General features: G+C 35.1%; 1 protein-coding gene across 4 annotated transcripts in view; it reads right to left on the bottom strand.

The window, feature by feature from the left end:
• Window positions 1–17364, bottom strand: part of CALCRL (calcitonin receptor like receptor) — a 131916-nt gene that overhangs the window by 39191 nt on the left and 75361 nt on the right. For all 4 annotated transcript variants that reach the window (XM_044932631.2, XM_025273658.3, XM_044932633.2 and 1 more), the window contains 7 exons: window positions 15793–15883; window positions 15529–15617; window positions 14214–14305; window positions 11786–11921; window positions 6523–6633; window positions 6319–6431; window positions 4896–4987 (listed from right to left, as the gene is read on the bottom strand). In XM_044932631.2, coding sequence (XP_044788566.1) covers window positions 4896–4987; window positions 6319–6431; window positions 6523–6633; window positions 11786–11921; window positions 14214–14267 — 506 coding nt within the window. In that variant the 5' untranslated portion in view covers window positions 14268–14305; window positions 15529–15617; window positions 15793–15883. The remainder of the gene's footprint in view (window positions 1–4895; window positions 4988–6318; window positions 6432–6522; window positions 6634–11785; window positions 11922–14213; window positions 14306–15528; window positions 15618–15792; window positions 15884–17364) is intronic.

Below are 17364 nucleotides of genomic sequence, written 5' to 3'. Positions count from 1 at the left end.
ACCTGGAATGTCAGGTCCATGAATCAAGGCAAATTGGAAGTGGTCAAACAGGAGATGGCAAGAGTGAATGTCTACATTCTAGGAATCAGCGAACTAAAATGGACTGGAATGGGTGAATTTAACTCATATAACATTATATCTACTCCTGTGGGCAGGAATCCCTCAGAAGAAATGGAGTAGCCATCATGGTCAACAAAAGAGTCCGAAATGCAGTACTTGGATGCAATCTCAAAAACAACAGAATGATCTCTGTTCGTTTCCAAGGCAAACCATTCAATATCACAGTAATCCAAGTCTATGCCCCAACCAGTAATGCTGAAGAAGCTGAAGTTGAACGGTTCTATGAAGACCTACAAGACCTTTTAGAACTAACACCCAAAAAAGATGTCCTTTTCATTTTAGGGGACTGAAATGCAAAAGTAGGAAGTCAAATTTGGAATACGGAATGAAGCAGGGCAAAGACTAATAGAGTTTTGCCAAGAAAATGCACTGGTCATAGCAAACACCCTCTTCCAACAACACAAGAGAAGACTCTAACACATGGACATCACTAGATGGTCAACACCGAAATCAGATTATATTCTTTGCAGCCAAAGATGGAGAAGCTCTATACAGTCAACAAAAACAAGACCAGGAGCTGACTGTGGCTCAGATCATGAACTCCTTATTGCAAATTCAGACTTAAATTGAAGAAAGTAGGGAAAACCACTAGACCATTCAGGTATGACCTAAATCAAATCTCTTATGATTATACAGTGGAAGTGAAAAATAGATTTCAGGGACTAGATCTGATAGACAGAGTGCCTGATGAACTATGGATGGAGGTTCATGACATTGTACAGGACACAGGGATCAAGACCATCCCCATGGAAAAGAAATGCAAAAAAGCAAAACGGCTGTCTGAGGAGGCCTTACAAATAGCTGTGAAAAGAAGAGAAGCGAAAAGCAGAGGAGAAAAGGAAAGATATAAGCATCTGAATGCAGAGTTCCAAAGAATAGCAAGGAGAGATAGGAAAGCCTTCGTCAGTGATCAATGCAAAGAAATACAGGAAAACAATAGAACAGAAAAGACTAGAGAGCTCTTCAAGAAAATTAGAGATACCAAGGGAACATTTCATGCAAAGATGAGCTAGATAAAGGACAGAAATGGTATGGACCTAACAGAAGCAGAAGATATTAAGAAGAGGTGGCAAGAATACACAGAAGAACTGTGCAAAAAAGATATTCATGACCAAGATAATCACGATGGTGTGATCAATGACCTACAGCCAGACACCCTGGAATGTGAAGTAAGTGGGCCTTAGAAAGCATCACTATGAACAAAGCTAGTGGAGGTGATGGAATTCCAGCTGAGCTATTTCAAATCCTGAAAGATGATGCTGTGAAAGTGCTGCACTCAATATGCCAGCAAATTTGGAAAACTCAGCAGTAGCCACAGGACTGGAAAAGGTCAGTTTTCATTCCAATCCCCAAGAAAGGCAATGCCAAAGAATGCTCAAACTACTGCACAGTTACACTCATCTCACACACTAGGAAAGTAATGCTCAAAATTCTCCAAGCCAGGTTTCAGCAATACGTGAACCGTGAACTTCCAGATGTTCAAGCTGGTTTTAGAAAAGGCAGAGGAACCAGAGATCAAATTGCTAACGTCCGCTGGATCATCGAAAAAGCAAGAGCTCCAGAAAAACATCAATTTCTGCTTTATTTACTATGCCAAAGTCTTTGACTATGTGGATCACAATAAACTGTGGAAAATTCTGAAAGAGATGGGAATACCAGACCACCTCACCTGCCTCTTGAGAAACCTATATGCAGGTCAGGAAGCAACAGTTAGAACTGGACATGGAACAACAGACTGGTTCCAAATAGGAAAAGGAATACGTCAAGGCTGTATATTGTCACCCTGCTTATTTAACTTATATGCAGAGTACATCATGAGAAATGCTGGGCTAGAAGAAGCACAAGCTGGAATCAAGATTGCCAGGAGAAATATCAATAACCTTAGATATGCAGATGACACCACCCTTATGGCAGAAAGTGAAGAGGAACTAAAAAGTCTCTTAATGAAAGTGCAAGTAGAGAGTGAAAAAGTCGGCTTAAAGCTCAACATTCAGAAAATGAAGATCATGGCATCTGGTCCCATCACTTCATGGGAAATAGATGGGGAAACAGTGGAAACAGTGTCGGACTTTATTTTTCTGGGCTCCAAAATCACTGCAGATGGTGACTGCACCCATGAAATTAAAAGACGCTTACTCCTTGGAAGGAAAGTTATGACCAACCTAGATAGCATATTCAAAAGCAGAGATGTTCCTTTGCCAACAAAGGTCCATCTAGTCAAGGCCATGGTTTTCCCAGTGGTCAAGTATGGATGTAAGAGTTGGACTGTGAAGAAAGCTGAGTGCTGAAGAATTGATGCTTTTGAACTGTGGTGTTGGAGAAGACTCTTGAGAGGCCCTTGGACTGCAAGGAGATCCAACCAGTCCATTCTGAAGGAGATCAGCCCTGGGATTTCTTTGGAAGGAATGATGCTAAAGCTGAAACTCCAGTACTCTGGCCACCTCATGTGAAGAGTTGACTCATTGGAAAAGACTCTGATGCTGGGAGGGATTGGGGGCAGGAGGAGAAGGGCAGGACAGAGGATGAGATGGCTGGATGGCATCACTGACTCGATGGACGTGAGTCTGAGTGAACTCTGGGAGTCGGTGATGGACAGGGAGGCCTGGTGTGCTGCGATTCTGGGGTCGCAAAGAATCGGACATGACTGAGCAACTGAACTGAACTGAACTGAATTATGCCTAGATAATGTCTTAAATCAAAAGTGCAATTAAAATTCCCCAAAGTAATTCATATCGAAGGTTCTTAAGAAGGCACAAGTTTCCAAAAACAGAAATTATGGTATAATCTCTAGACCCTCTGATTTTGAACCTATGAAAGATAATCATTTAGTTCATATGTTATTTGCTGTACTTTGAATTGTGATGCACTGTGTGCTAAAAGCTGGTGTTCCAGTTAAAAAGGAACCTAACATCCAATTATCTAATAATTTTTGGATTTGAATTATTTTGATGTGCTATTACTGTAGTCGGTTCTGGATCATGTTCCAAGATAATTGTTTAAGAAGATGAAGGAGGAGGAGAAGGAGTTGGAGGAGTAGCGGGTAGGAAGAAGGAGAGCAGGGGAAAGAAGAGAGTAAGAGAGAGACAATGAGAGTGACAGTAGTGATGATACAATAAAGCACACTTACTGTTCACACTACATTCTGTAATCACTGCTGGTGATCATATTTATGAAGACCATGTTAATGTATAAGATAATGTATGCATGTTTTAGAATTTACTTTCCTATCAACTTAAAAATCACAGCTAATGGACAGAATTAAGAAATTAGAAGAGGAGGGTAAAATGGGAATTTAGGATTAATAGATAACACTATTATACATAACAGAACAATAAGGTCCTACTGTAGAGCATAGGGAACTGTGTTCAGTATTTTGTAATAACCTCTAGTGGGAAAAAAATCTGAAAAGAATATATGTGTGTATATTGATGTTGTTCAGTCGCTCAGTTGTATTCAACTCTTTGAGACCCCATCCCATGGACTGCAGCATGTCAGGTATCCCTGTCCTTAATGGTGAGAGATGGTGTGTGTATATATAAGTATGCATCTCCTGGAGATGGTGAGAGATGGTGTGTGTGTGTGTGTGTGTATGTGTATATATATATATATATACATATATGTATATATTTGGGCTTCCCTGGTAGCTCAGCTGGTAAAGAATCTGCCGGCAATGCAGGAAATCCCAGTTTGATTCCTGAGTCAGGAAGATTCCCTGGAGAAGAGATAGACTGCCCACTCCAGTATTCTTGGGCTTCCCTGGTGCTCAGATGGTAAAGAATCTGCCTGCAATGTGGGAGACCTGAATTCAAACCCTGGGTCAAATCTGAGTGACTAAGCACAGCACAGAACATGTATATATATTGTATATATACATGCATACATCTATACAGGCTACCTAAGGCGGGTGTTAGTGGTAAAGAAACTGTGTGCCAATGCAGGAGACAGTCATAAGAGACATAGTTTGGATCCCTGGATTGGGAAGATCCCCTGGAGGAGGGCATTGCAACCCACTCTAGCATTCTTGCCTGGAGAATCCCATGGACAGGGGAGCCTGGCGGGCTACAGTTCAGAGTGTCACAAAGAGTCAGACATGACTGAAGTGACTTAACACACATTGCCACATTTATATATATATATATACACACACACACACACACTGACACATGTATGTACATATAACTGAATCACTTTGCTGTATACCTGAAACACTGTAAATCTATTAAAAAATAAATTGGAACTGACTCTCCCTCCAGCTCCCAAAAGAATAAACTGCAAGTAAAATTCAAAGCATAATTTAACTATTTTAAAGATTATCCCCCCAACACCAGGAAAATTAACCTAACCACAAATATTGAAATTATTATTTTTAATAGTATATATTAAAAGTCATTGTTATTTTTTGCACAAAATACAGTTCTTACAATATACTATGTATGCTGATAGTATTGACCAAGAAGTTGAAAATTTAATTGGGCAGACCTCTAATATTTCACAATTTCCAAAGCAAATACAGATAGGTTTGCATATTGGTTTTGGTTCCTTTCTTACTGCATGTCAAGTTAAGCTTCAGATAGTTCATCAATCTCCTTTCACTATATTTTACAAAGTCAAGACAAAGTCAAAATATTTCAAATTATTTTAAATATAAATTTATTTTAAATATTATAAATCATCTATATTTCATGTATTTTATCAGCACATGACATAAACATGGATATGACACTGCATTCACCAAAGATAATCAGTAAATTAAAAGAAGATTTTCATGTACTTACTTGAAATAAAAGAATATGCCAAGTGAGATAAGCAGTGATGCAATAGATAATACATGTCCAATTATAGTCAGGTAAAACAAATTCAGTGCAGTCTGTAATTTGTATGAATAAAAAATTAATTAATGCTAATATCAATGCTATACTTCTACATGTATATAAGCCCCAAATCAATAAAATAACATCTGTTTTTAAAAACATGTTATCTGATAACCTAAGCCTTTAGCAAGCAAGCCAGTAAGTATATGAATACACCTTGAATGAAGAATATCTATACAAATTTATCAGGTGATATCAAAATTTATAAATTGCTCTTTTTATTTAAGACATTAGAAGTCATATTATACATATGAAGAAATAAATTTATTGATCTAGGTTTATAAAATGTGAAACCAGCATTTTAAATTTTGGAAGACATTGACAATTTTCACTCCATCAGTTTGTGTACCTTAAATTGATGATTTTTTTGTTTAATTTAAATGCCAGATAAGGCTTTAATGCCAGATAAGGCTTTTCAATTTAATTTAAATTAATGTTTGTTTAATTTAAATGGCAGGTAAGGCTTCTTTCCCAACTAGGTTTCTTTTTTCCATTTGACAAACTTGATACTCCAAAACAAATCTCAATATAATACAGTACATGATTTATAATGAGAGCTGGCAGTTATCAAATGCTTACCATAGGCTTGTTAGTTTTCTAAATATTTTCCTTGTATTTAGTCAATTCCTATGAAAACCTTGAGGATGGGCTCATTATCCTCATTTTAGACGGGAAGGGACTGAGGCAGATGTTCTAGTTTGCCCAGGGTCACAGTGGATAAAGAGCAGAAACAGGAAGTGAGAAACCAGAACTCAGTTTTAATCACTGTGATAAACTGCCTCCACACACACACGTGTGCAGATATGTGCAGGCACTCTGTATCGAAACTGTATTGTTGTGACGAACTGTGCTAATCTTCACTTTAATGTATGATGGACGTTAAAAGTGAGAATGCCAGTGAGGGTGACCTAACAGCCAGTCAGGATGAAAGTCTTTGGCTGGGATGGATAGGTCTGTTTAAAACCCCTGGGCTTGTCTTGTTCTCTTGAGCACAATTCCTGAGTGTAACTATAGGAGTTCCACCACAGATGAACATTTCTTTTTTCTTACACTTTTAAACTATGTTTACTTTGGAAAATTCTGAAGTACAGTACTGAGACATTGACTTGTAAATAGACAATTACTTAGCTGGATTGCTTCTTCAGTGTAATGACTAAATCTATAATAATTATTTCTATGAAGATATTTTTCTTGACTTTTTTTTTTAATGAAAAGGCTTTACAGTGGAATGAATGAACACTAGCTAAATTTTCTCCGATATTGTATCAGTAACTAACTTTTACAGTAGATAGTGTAAATTCAGTTTGAATTTATAATTATTACGTACCTTCACCTTCTCATGTGTGTTAACATTACATTGGGTATAATTTGTCCATGTTCTGTTGCTTGCTGGATGTCTAAACCAGTTTCCATCTTGGTCACAGATTTTTGTAACTTTTTCTTTAAAATTGAAAAGGAAATACTAATTTAGTTAACTGAGGGTTTATTAAATAGATGTCAAAGAGATTTGTATATAAATTTCTGCTTTTACCTGAAGGATCAAAATCTTGAAAGTAATCGGGGCAGTGCTGCATTGATTCCGTTCCTGCAGCAACATCATTCCAGCACAGCCATCCATCCCAGGTTCTGTTACAATAAATGCCTGAAGGAGAAAGTAAAAATCAGGGCTTACTAACCTCCCTCTAGTTATACAGAAACACCTGAAGTCCTCATGGTTGACTCACACTAAAAGGGAATACAGACTGTCTACTGAAAATGGAGACATCATATAAAATCTTTATATCAATTACTTGGATTATTCACAAAGTAATTATTTGAATAACTAATTGTTAAATTTAGAAATATCTAAACAAATATACGTTTAGCTTTAATTCTCATTCTCAAAGGTAGCTATTTATCCAATAAATTACATGGTCTTTGCTGGTTTCTCTTAACCATGAAGTATTGGTTAATTCATGTCCCTATTTTTGAAATTCAAAAATTTGGGAAATTGGAAACGTGTTTTATTTTAGAAACTGTGTTCTTAGGGCAAGTTTTAGTATTTTTTGAGGTGCACAAATGAACATTCCAATATTTCCTATTTTACCACATTAACCCTGACACACACTTATTTAGAGTCCTTCACCAAATTCTAACTCTTATTTTCCTTCCTTTTCTTTTCAAATGAAATAAAAGTGTTTAATCTCACCTTCTTTTCTTACCTACATTAAGAGCAAGAACCTCTTACATGAAAAAAAGTTAAAAGGCATAGAGAAATAAAATGACTAAAACTTTCTAAAGTTATGTAACAGTCTGTAATCAAAGACAGTAATTTTTTGCCATAAGCACACATAGATAGAAACTTGAATGTTGCATGAGCTGTTTATTATTATTAACAGATTTGCATAGCAATCTCAGAATCAACCTAGGCCTCACAGAAGTAGAAAACATTCTATCGGCCTAAAAATCTAAATATTTCTAATTAAAAATAAAACTCATAGAGTCTGTTTTCCCTCCTGTGATTTTCAAACTCTTTATTTAAATAGCTTGCATCCACATTATTACCAAACAAAATGCATTTTGAGGCCTGTCAGAGAAAATTTTCCTGATCCCATTTTAGAAAGCACTTTGGACAAGTCCTTACAGAGCTCCAAAAGATTCCACAACACTGACTACATGATAGATGGGAAGGTCTAGAATTTTCCCAGCTGTGTTATATGGCATTGAGTGAGACATGAAAAGGTTTTCCGTTAAAAAAGTTTTTGTGGTCAAACAGATTTGGAAAACACAAAGTTAAACACATTTCTTTTTTTTTTTTTTTTTTTTTTAATTTTATTTTATTTTTAGACTTTACATAACTGTATTAGTTTTGCCAAATATCAAAATGAATCCGCCACAGGTATACATGTGTTCCCCATCCTGAACCCTCCTCCCTCCTCCATCCTCCCTCCTCCCTCCCCATTCCATCCCTCTGGGTCGTCCCAGTGCACCAGCCCCAAGCATCCAGTATCGTGCATCGAACCTGGACTGGCAACTCATTTCATACATGATATTTTACATGTTTCAATGCCATTCTCCCAAATCTTCCCACCCTCTCCCTCTCCCACAGAGTCCATAAGACCGTTCTATACATCAGTGACTCTTTTGCTGTCTCGTACACAGGGTTATTGTTACCATCTTTCTAAATTCCATATATATGCGTTAGTATACTGTATTGGTGTTTTTCTTTCTGGCTTACTTCGCTCTGTATAATAGGCTCCAGTTTGATCCACCTCATTAGAACTGATTCAAATGTATTCTTTTTAATGGCTGAATAATACTCCATTGTGTATATGTACCACTGCTTTCTTACCCATTCATCTGCTGATGGACATCTAGGTTGCTTCCATGTCCTGGCTATTATAAACAGTGCTGCGATGAACATTGGGGTACTCGTGTCTCTTTCCCTTCTGGTTTCCTCAGTGTGTATGCCCAGCAGTGGGATTGCTGGATCATAAGGCAGGTCTATTTCCAGTTTTTTAAGGAATCTCCACACTGTTCTTCATAGTGGCTGTACTAGTTTGCATTCCCACCAACAGTGTAAGAGGGTTCCCTTTTCTCCACACCCTCTCCAGCATTTATTACTTGTAGACTTTTGGATCGCAGCCATTCTGACTGGTGTGAAATGGTACCTCATAGTGGTTTTGATTTGCATTTCTCTGATAATGAGTGATGTTGAGCATCTTTTCATGTGTTTGTTAGCCATCTGTATGTCTTCTTTGGAGAAATGTCTATTTAGTTCTTTGGCCCATTTTTTGATTGGGTCATTTATTTTTCTGGAGTTGAGCTGTAGGAGTTGCTTGTATATTCTCGAGATTAGTTGTTTGTCAGTTGCTTCATTTGCTATTATCTTCTCCCATTCTGAAGGCTGTCTTTTCACCTTGCTAATAGTTTCCTTTGATGTGCAGAAGCTTTTAAGGTTAATTAGGTCCCATTTGTTTATTTTTGCTTTTATTTCCAATATTCTGGGAGGTGGGTCATAGAGGATCCTGCTGTGATGTATGTCAGAGAGTGTTTTGCCTATGTTCTCCTCTAGGAGTTTTATAGTTTCTGGTCTTACGTTGAGATCTTTAATCCATTTTGAGTTTATTTTTGTGTATGGTGTTAGAAAGTGTTCTAGTTTCATTCTTTTACAAGTGGTTGACCAGAGTTCCCAGCACCACTTGTTAAAGAGATTGTCTTTAATCCATTGTATATTCTTGCCTCCTTTGTCAAAGATAAGGTGTCCATATGTGCGTGGATTTATCTCTGGGCTTTCTATTTTGTTCCATTGATCTATATTTCTGTCTTTGTGCCAGTACCATACTGTCTTGATGACTGTGGCTTTGTAGTAGAGCCTGAAGTCAGGTAGGTTGATTCCTCCAGTTCCATTCTTCTTTCTCAAGATCGCTTTTGCTATTCGAGGTTTTTTGTTTTTCCATACAAATTGTGAAATTATTTGTTCTAGCTCTGTGAAGAATGCTGTTGGTAGCTTGATAGGGATTGCATTGAATCTATAGATTGCTTTGGGTAGTATACTCATTTTCACTATATTGATTCGTCCAATCCATGAACATGGTATATTTCTCCATCTGTTAGTGTCCTCTTTGATTTCTTTCACCAGTGTTTTATAGTTTTCTAGATATAGGTCTTTAGATTCTTTAGGTAGATATATTCCTAAGTATTTTATTCTTTCCGTTGCAATGGTGAATGGAATTGTTTCCTTAATTTCTCTTTCTGTTTTCTCATTATTAGTGTATAGGAATGCAAGGGATTTCTGGGTGTTGATTTTATATCCTGCAACTTTACTATAGTCATTGATTAGTTCTAGTAATTTTCTGGTGGAGTCTTTAGGGTTTTCTATGTAGAGGATCATGTCATCTGCAAACAGTGAGAGCTTTACTTCTTCTTTTCCAATTTGGATTCCTTTTATTTCTTTTTCTGTTCTGATTTCTGTGGCCAAAACTTCCAAAACTATGTTGAATAGTAACACATTTCTTTACTACAGGATTTTTTTACAGTATTTAAAATTATAGAGAATGTTATGAATCTCCAAGAGAAAGATTTATTATGTAGTGATCCTGAACTTTATCACAAAATTATTTGATTATAAAACCCTCATAAATATATTCCTATTATTAAGAAATTAGATTTGAAGCTGGCTTGCACACATATCTAGATCATTTGGAAGGCATTAATTCAATAATTTAAAGCTAATAACACTTAGACTTTAATGGAATAAAGCAAGAGGCCAGATCGGTTAGCACAGAATTTGTATACAGATTTTAACTATTTGATAATGCAGTTCCTACTGAACTAGTATCAGATAGTTTGTCATTGTCTGACATATTTTAGAGATACTGGATATATATTGTAATAAAAATATTTGGACAGATATATCAAATTGCTTCAATATATATTGGTTAGATTAAGATTCCAAGAGTTGATCAATACAGAAAAATTGCTTATTTTCTCTTTATCACAAGCAAGTTAATTTTGACACTTACAAATATTAACAGTAACCTACTTTTAACATATCATGTATATAACAAGCATGTTTTATATTATAAATATTTTCTCCCCAAATTAAATTATTTGTTTCTACTGATTTAAAAATATCTAAAGTCTACGTTTTTCTTTGTTTCATTATGAGTTTTGCATTTTATATTTTAAAGATAATCCTGTCTTTAAGGTTGCCAGATAAAAAACATATTGTTTTCGTGCTTTGGGTTTTGTTTTTGGTTTTGCTAAATTTGGCAACTCTACTTGTTGCCTGAATTAAGAATTATGCCATATATGTGACACTTAGTAGGCCTTCAATAAATCTTTCAAAAATACCTTAAAAATATCTAATGGAAACAGAAATTCATGGATTTCATTAGCTTTGCTACCAAATGTACTATACATAGTATGTGTTATGCGAAAAATTGTCATTTTATTAAGCTCCTATCAAGAAGTTTGTGAAAAAAAGAAATATAGATCACATAAACTGAAGATCGACTATCATTGATTTAATTCAAGACTTATTTTTTATTTTAAATATCTTTATACTATATAAAAATACTAAAAATATCCCTGTCACATATATTTTTATTAGAATTTTTAAAAAGAGGTAAGATAAATTGGGGCTTCCCTGGTGGCTCAGATGGTAAAGGGTCTGCCTGCAATGCAGGAGACCCGGATTTGATCCCTGGGTCAGGAAGATCCCCTGGAGATGGAAATGGCAACCCACTCCAATACTCTTGCCTGGAGAATTCCATGGATGGAGGAGTCTGGTAGGCTACAGTCCATGCGGTTGCAAAGAGTCGGACACGACTGAGCAACTTCACTCACTCACTCAAGATAAATTACATAATAAGATATTCTTCACAAATAATTAAAACTGCACATATACTAGAAATACTAGCAACTAACCCATTTTTCGGAGAAGGCAATGGCACCCCACTCCAGTACTCTTGCCTGGAAAATCCCATGGACGGAGGAGCCTGGTAGGCTGCAGTCCATGGGGTCACAAAGAGTCAGACATGCCTGAGCGACTTCACTTTCACTTTTCACTTTCATGCATTGGAGAAGGAAATGGCAACCCACTCCAGTGTTCTTGCCTGGAGAATCCCAGGGATGGGGGAGCCTGGTGGGCTGCCGTCTATGGGGTCGTACAGAGTCGGACACGACTGAAGCGACTTAACAGTAGCAGCAGCAACCCATTTTTAAGAAGGAAACTAAGAGACCTGCAATGATGTAATAGGGTAGTTTTCTTATAATCTATATCAAATGCATTTAAAATTAGTCATGTTTACCTTCTGTTTGTTGCACAGGGTCTTGCATAATTTTTTGGTAACATTCATATTGAGCCGTCATGATTTTATTTCTAGTAACACCCAGCTGAATTAAGTCATCGGGGTTCTCTTCTTCGGATTCTGCTATAACAAGAATCTAAGGAATTAAAGAAAATAAAATTTCAGAATTGTGAGAATGTTAGAGACAGTCTGTCACAGTGAAAAATATAAGTACAGCGATGTGCTGCATGGTCAACAGGCTCTGGGGGGCACCTCCTGACTTTCAGTGTTTGCCAGTTTCCATGTTGTAAATATCCCCACCTCCTCCAATATCCAACCACCACCAAGAGCTGCCAGTGACATTACTGGGCAGTACAGTCCACAGTTCCCCCTCAGAGCCTGTGGGGGCCAGCTCCAGGCCAGCTTTCTGGAATGCAGACAGCTCTATTCAAACTCCACCTCTACTTTTTAACCTGGCAATGTAGAAAAGATATTTAACCTCCACCCCACCACACAATCCCACCAAAACCTCTGCTTTCTTATTGTAAAATGTGTTAAAATAGTATCACGATAACAAAGGGGAAGTATCTGGCACATGGTAAATACTCAAACTTGTTGCCATTTTTATATTTACATTTTGAAAAAATAATGAGAAGTTCATTTATGCTGTTGGTTCATAGAGTTTTAATTGTATGCACATCAATAAATGTTTTAGATAAGGTCTATATGTATATTCTTCCACTTTAGTAGCATTATTTTAAGCTTCACTTACACTTTAATTTCTACATGACTTTTTTCCTTGTTTCATAGCATGAAGCCTATATACATCTCTCTTCAACTTTATTTCTTCTTCGCTTTTGCATTATTCCTATTTTCCATAAACAGTTATCTTTCTATTCCTGTGTTGATTCCTTATTCTTAATTTTCTTACTGCTGTTCTCTAGCAGTAAGTTGAATTTAATTTAAATGTAAAATAAATAGTAATAGTCCCTCAGTGTGTGACCCCACTCTAGTTTCCCATCACCTCACCACCATTCAACATTAACATTTTCATTCTTAGATTGGTTTTAATTTCTTAACAAAGATTTATGCAGTTGTTGTGCTGCACATATTAAAAATGGAAATTTACAACATCAAGGAAAAATATTTTTCTCCTGCTCTCAGTTTTTATAATTGCATAAAACCAATATCATTTTTATTCTTACTTTAAAAGCCAGATATGCATGTTGTCTGAATGAATTCAAGAGAAACGGTCACAATTCCTTAAATTACAATAATCAGGTTGGTAATCTCTTACAGAATTACCTGCAGGGAACCAGCTTTGGCCTGTGCAGCTCATTGGCAGGCTCAGTTGAGGGTGGGAGCCAGAGAAACAGGAGTCCTGTTTCTTGAATTCTAGTCTATTTACCTAAGATAACATCTGAGAAGCCTAGAATTTGGACTGCTCCTAGACTTGAGAATGTTTTTAAATACAAATGCTAACAGGAATGTAGTCATGCTTTTTTCCCATTTAAGTTTTCTATATTTTTCTTGAGTCTCTTTGCTTCACTCTTCCTGGGGTTTACTTGGAAACACCACAGGAAAATTATTTGCTGGCACAGAGTTAGATGAGATTATATCTCTCAGTTTCTCATACATATGATAAGAGTATTTGTTGTTGTTGTAGTAAGAGTACAGTCACTGCTTTAATAAGGGAGGAAAAAATGGGAACAAAATACTTCTGTAAACAAAAATCACATTAACTGTATAAAGCATACAGCCCCTCTAGTACAGCAATTGCTTTTTGGTCATCCTCAGTCTACCCTCCACTTCCAGCCCCACCTCCCCTGCATATATATGCAGAGGCTTGCAGGAGTGCACATACTCACATGCACATCTGCCCCAACTTAGCATCAATGCCTGTCAGAAAATGGACATTTAATACTGATTTGAATGAAAGGATGAGGAAATTAATTTAAAACACAGTGATTGGTTCCAAAATGCTTTTCAGTCCATACAAGTCAATCAGTTGGCAGAATGGGAAGAAAATCAACAGGCTGGAATTGCTTTTTTAACATAGCTAACTCAGAATCAGCAGGTCTGATTGAAAATATTTCATCTATTATGTATGACTGTGCTATACAGCCATTCCATTTTTTTTTCAAACTCTGGTAATCACTTTCCTCTGGTCTGCACCGCTGTATCTCTCATACTTCCTCACTTTGATACCACTCCTCCCAACGCAACATAATACTAGGGTGCCTGTTACAGGACTAAAAGCCTAAAAAGGTACACTGGAAGAAAATGAATTATTGCTGTGTTGATTAGATATAAAACAGTACTTTATTTACACATCAAATAACTATATGTATGTAATTTTGTGTTATTAACCTTTATCAATGATGGGTATATTAGAAGTTAAAACAAATAATCGTAGGTAGGGGGATACATTTGAGAAATTTATGCTTACCATGAAAAAAGGCAAGAGGAACAGAAAAGACAGGAAAAACTTTTTCTCCATCATTAAAGCCAAAATGAAATATGCTATATATATAAATCAAACTGCAATAGAAAATAAAAAAATATAATTCAGCAATATATATGAAATAAATATACATGGCTCTTAATAGGAATTTCTTTTAAACCTCATGATAAAAAAAACAACAAAAAATAAAAACTACACGATAATTTTGCTTTAAGGATTTGATTAACAGTTTTATGAATTACAAATATTATAAGCATCATAGTTTAAAGTACTAAAGGGCTAAATTAAATACATTTTAATTTAATTTAGTTAGCTTTTCAAGCAGGAAAGCCTCTTACAGATGTAATTTTAAATAATTAGAAATCATCTTTTTTTTTGTTTGTTTCTGTCAAACATCAACATGATTCAGCCATAGGTGAACCACCCCATTCCACCCTTCTAGGTTGTTACAGAGCCCAGGTTTGAGTTCCCTGTGTCCTACAGCAAATTCTCACTGGTAATCTACTTTACATATCCTTAAATTTACCAAAATTTGGATTAAAAAATTAGAATAAAATGATAAAAAGTATCAGAGTAAAGTCTCATAAGACAAAAGCACAACTTTTGATAGCATATTTTACTATAAAGCTTATTTATTTCCAATAAGTATTAATCTTATTTTTAATTTTATGACTCTTTAACAATTTAAGGGAAAAACTGAATTTGGGCCCATTCCTTGAAAGCTAGCATCCATAAGTCATAAAAAATGGACGTTTACTTGAATAGAAATTACTCTTCACTCCAGGATTCACTTTTTATAATAAAAATAGTTCCCTAACCCATCTATATTATTACAATAAGTTTAAAGGATATGGACAATAGCAAATAAAAGTATTTCTGTCAAGTGTTTGTAATGTTAGATACAGATCCCTGCTAACTTCTTAATTCTAAGAGGCAAACACTGCAGGAATAAAGTCTATGGCACTCACTCTCCAAAAGTTCATCACCAATCTACTCTGGTAAGATTTTTATGAAATATAAATGACCATGGTTTATCATAAAATATATTTATTTAGCTGAATTAAAAACATTTTTCAAAGGAGATAAAAATCTAATCAATACATATTTGCCAGTGAACTATGAACTTAGATTAAATTTCGTTAGGAAATGTGATTTCTATTACAGGGCAAATGTTAGAATAAGAATTATAAAAAATCTTTTCTTCATTTTACTTATCATTTGTATTATTGCATGCAATGAGAGCGCACCATTAACAAGCACACAGAATCTATGCCGCTGCTTGACCTCATCAATGACTTACCTAAAAGAAACTTCTCTTTATATTGTAGCAATCTTCCAAATTATGTTTTCTTTTCAGTCAGCTACACTGGGCTTTTACTATTAGCTGATCTTAAAAAAATACAATGAAAAAACAAAGTATTACATTAATTTTAGATTTAAAAAATCATGTTGTAATAGAAAGAAAACAATGAATCAAAGTTTTTGCAATTTAATGATTAATGAGTTGATATTTTAGTTTTTATTACATTGTACCATGAGAAAAATCTAATTTTCTGATACTTACAATCACAATTGTCTCCAGACTCAAATCACATTTTCTCTTGGATCATATTCAAAATTGTCTTGAAGAATGTCTTAAATCTGGAGGTCATGACCTGAAATATTGATATAATAATTGTATTTCAATGAACAAAATAATTTCCATGATAAATTAAAATTTTCAAAGAAAATGCCACTAGTAAGATAATATTTTTATTAAGCTACTCTGATTTTTAAAACTCTTTTGCTTACAATATTTGAGTTTTGTCACAAATATTTGTTGTTTTCTATTATATGGAGAAGTTTATGTCTATTTTCATTTAGCCAGGATGGTTGAAACACTGAGCAATTGACTATTTTACTTAAGTAAATATCAAAAAACTAGAATACAATAAAAGAATTTTCAAATTAAACTGTTTTTTAAACTTCCTTTGAATAATTTGAGCTTTCCTGGTGGCTCAGATGATGAAGAATCCATCTGTAATGTGGGAGACCTGGTTTGATCCCCGGGTTGGGAAGATCCCCTGGAGAAGGGAACGGCTACCCATTTTATCTAATATTTATTGGAATGTGTTAGTCTTGGTTATTTAAATCTAATTCCCTAGCTGATGTGGTTCCTCACAAACAGAAACCACATTGATCTTTCTTTTCTTTGTGTCTGGAATAAATGAAAAAAATGAAGAAATAAAGTACTTTAGGAGCTTAAGCTTACAATCCAGAACACTAGTTGTAACTATTAGTGAATTATCATTTCTTTTATTAGAAGACTATAAGTAGTGTTTGAATCTATACTGACACTGAAAATTGAGGGGAAACTTCAGCATGTTTACTTTTTTACAAAATTAAAGTCCTTTATTCCATCTTTGAGTTCAGTGGTTGGTTGGGTATTTGGATTGAATAAACAGTAGTTTATCGTACTGTCTTTGGAAGTCATAAAGCTTAAGTCAAATTTAAAATATTAGTAGACCACATTTTTTCTGTATTAAATATGTATAAAATACAAAGTTACAAAGGAAAATGTAAAGGAATATTATTTTATTTGGAAATCAGATTTTTATGAAACAATGCTTTGATGATTTACACAATGCAGGATTAAATTATCCTCAATGTGTACATGGGCTCAAAAATTGAAGGAAAAGTTGTCTCAAAAAACATGTTTGAAGTTTTCCTATATCCAACATATTTGAAAAACATTTCATGCAACACTAGCAGCTATTTTTGTTGCTAAGCTAATGAGTTTCAAAATCAGAGTTCCAAATAATATCTTAGTGAAATATCTCTTAGTGTTCAAAGGATCATCCTGGCACCAATAATTAAGATGAGTTTATTCAACTCACAAAATATTGATCAGTGCAAGTAATTACACTTTTATAGCTTTCTTACTTCACCCTATTCCCTAGTGATTTGGAATGTGGGCTACTAGGAACAAGATTATATTCTGCACTGTATATATTTGTAGCATTCCTAATCAAGGGATCAGGTTTATGATCCCTGGTTTTATCAAACTTTGAAGCAGCAAGTTTGGGTGGCAGTTTCTAAACAACATGGTGGATACTTACTTGTACTTTTTAGATCTGGTAATGTCTATTTCTTTGGA

The sequence above is a fragment of the Bubalus bubalis genome, chromosome 2 (assembly GCF_019923935.1).
Source record: "Bubalus bubalis isolate 160015118507 breed Murrah chromosome 2, NDDB_SH_1, whole genome shotgun sequence".
NCBI classification, from domain to species: Eukaryota; Metazoa; Chordata; class Mammalia; order Artiodactyla; family Bovidae; genus Bubalus; species Bubalus bubalis.
The sequence above is the reverse complement of the archived record's forward strand: the minus strand, read 5'-3'. Positions and strand labels throughout refer to the sequence as shown.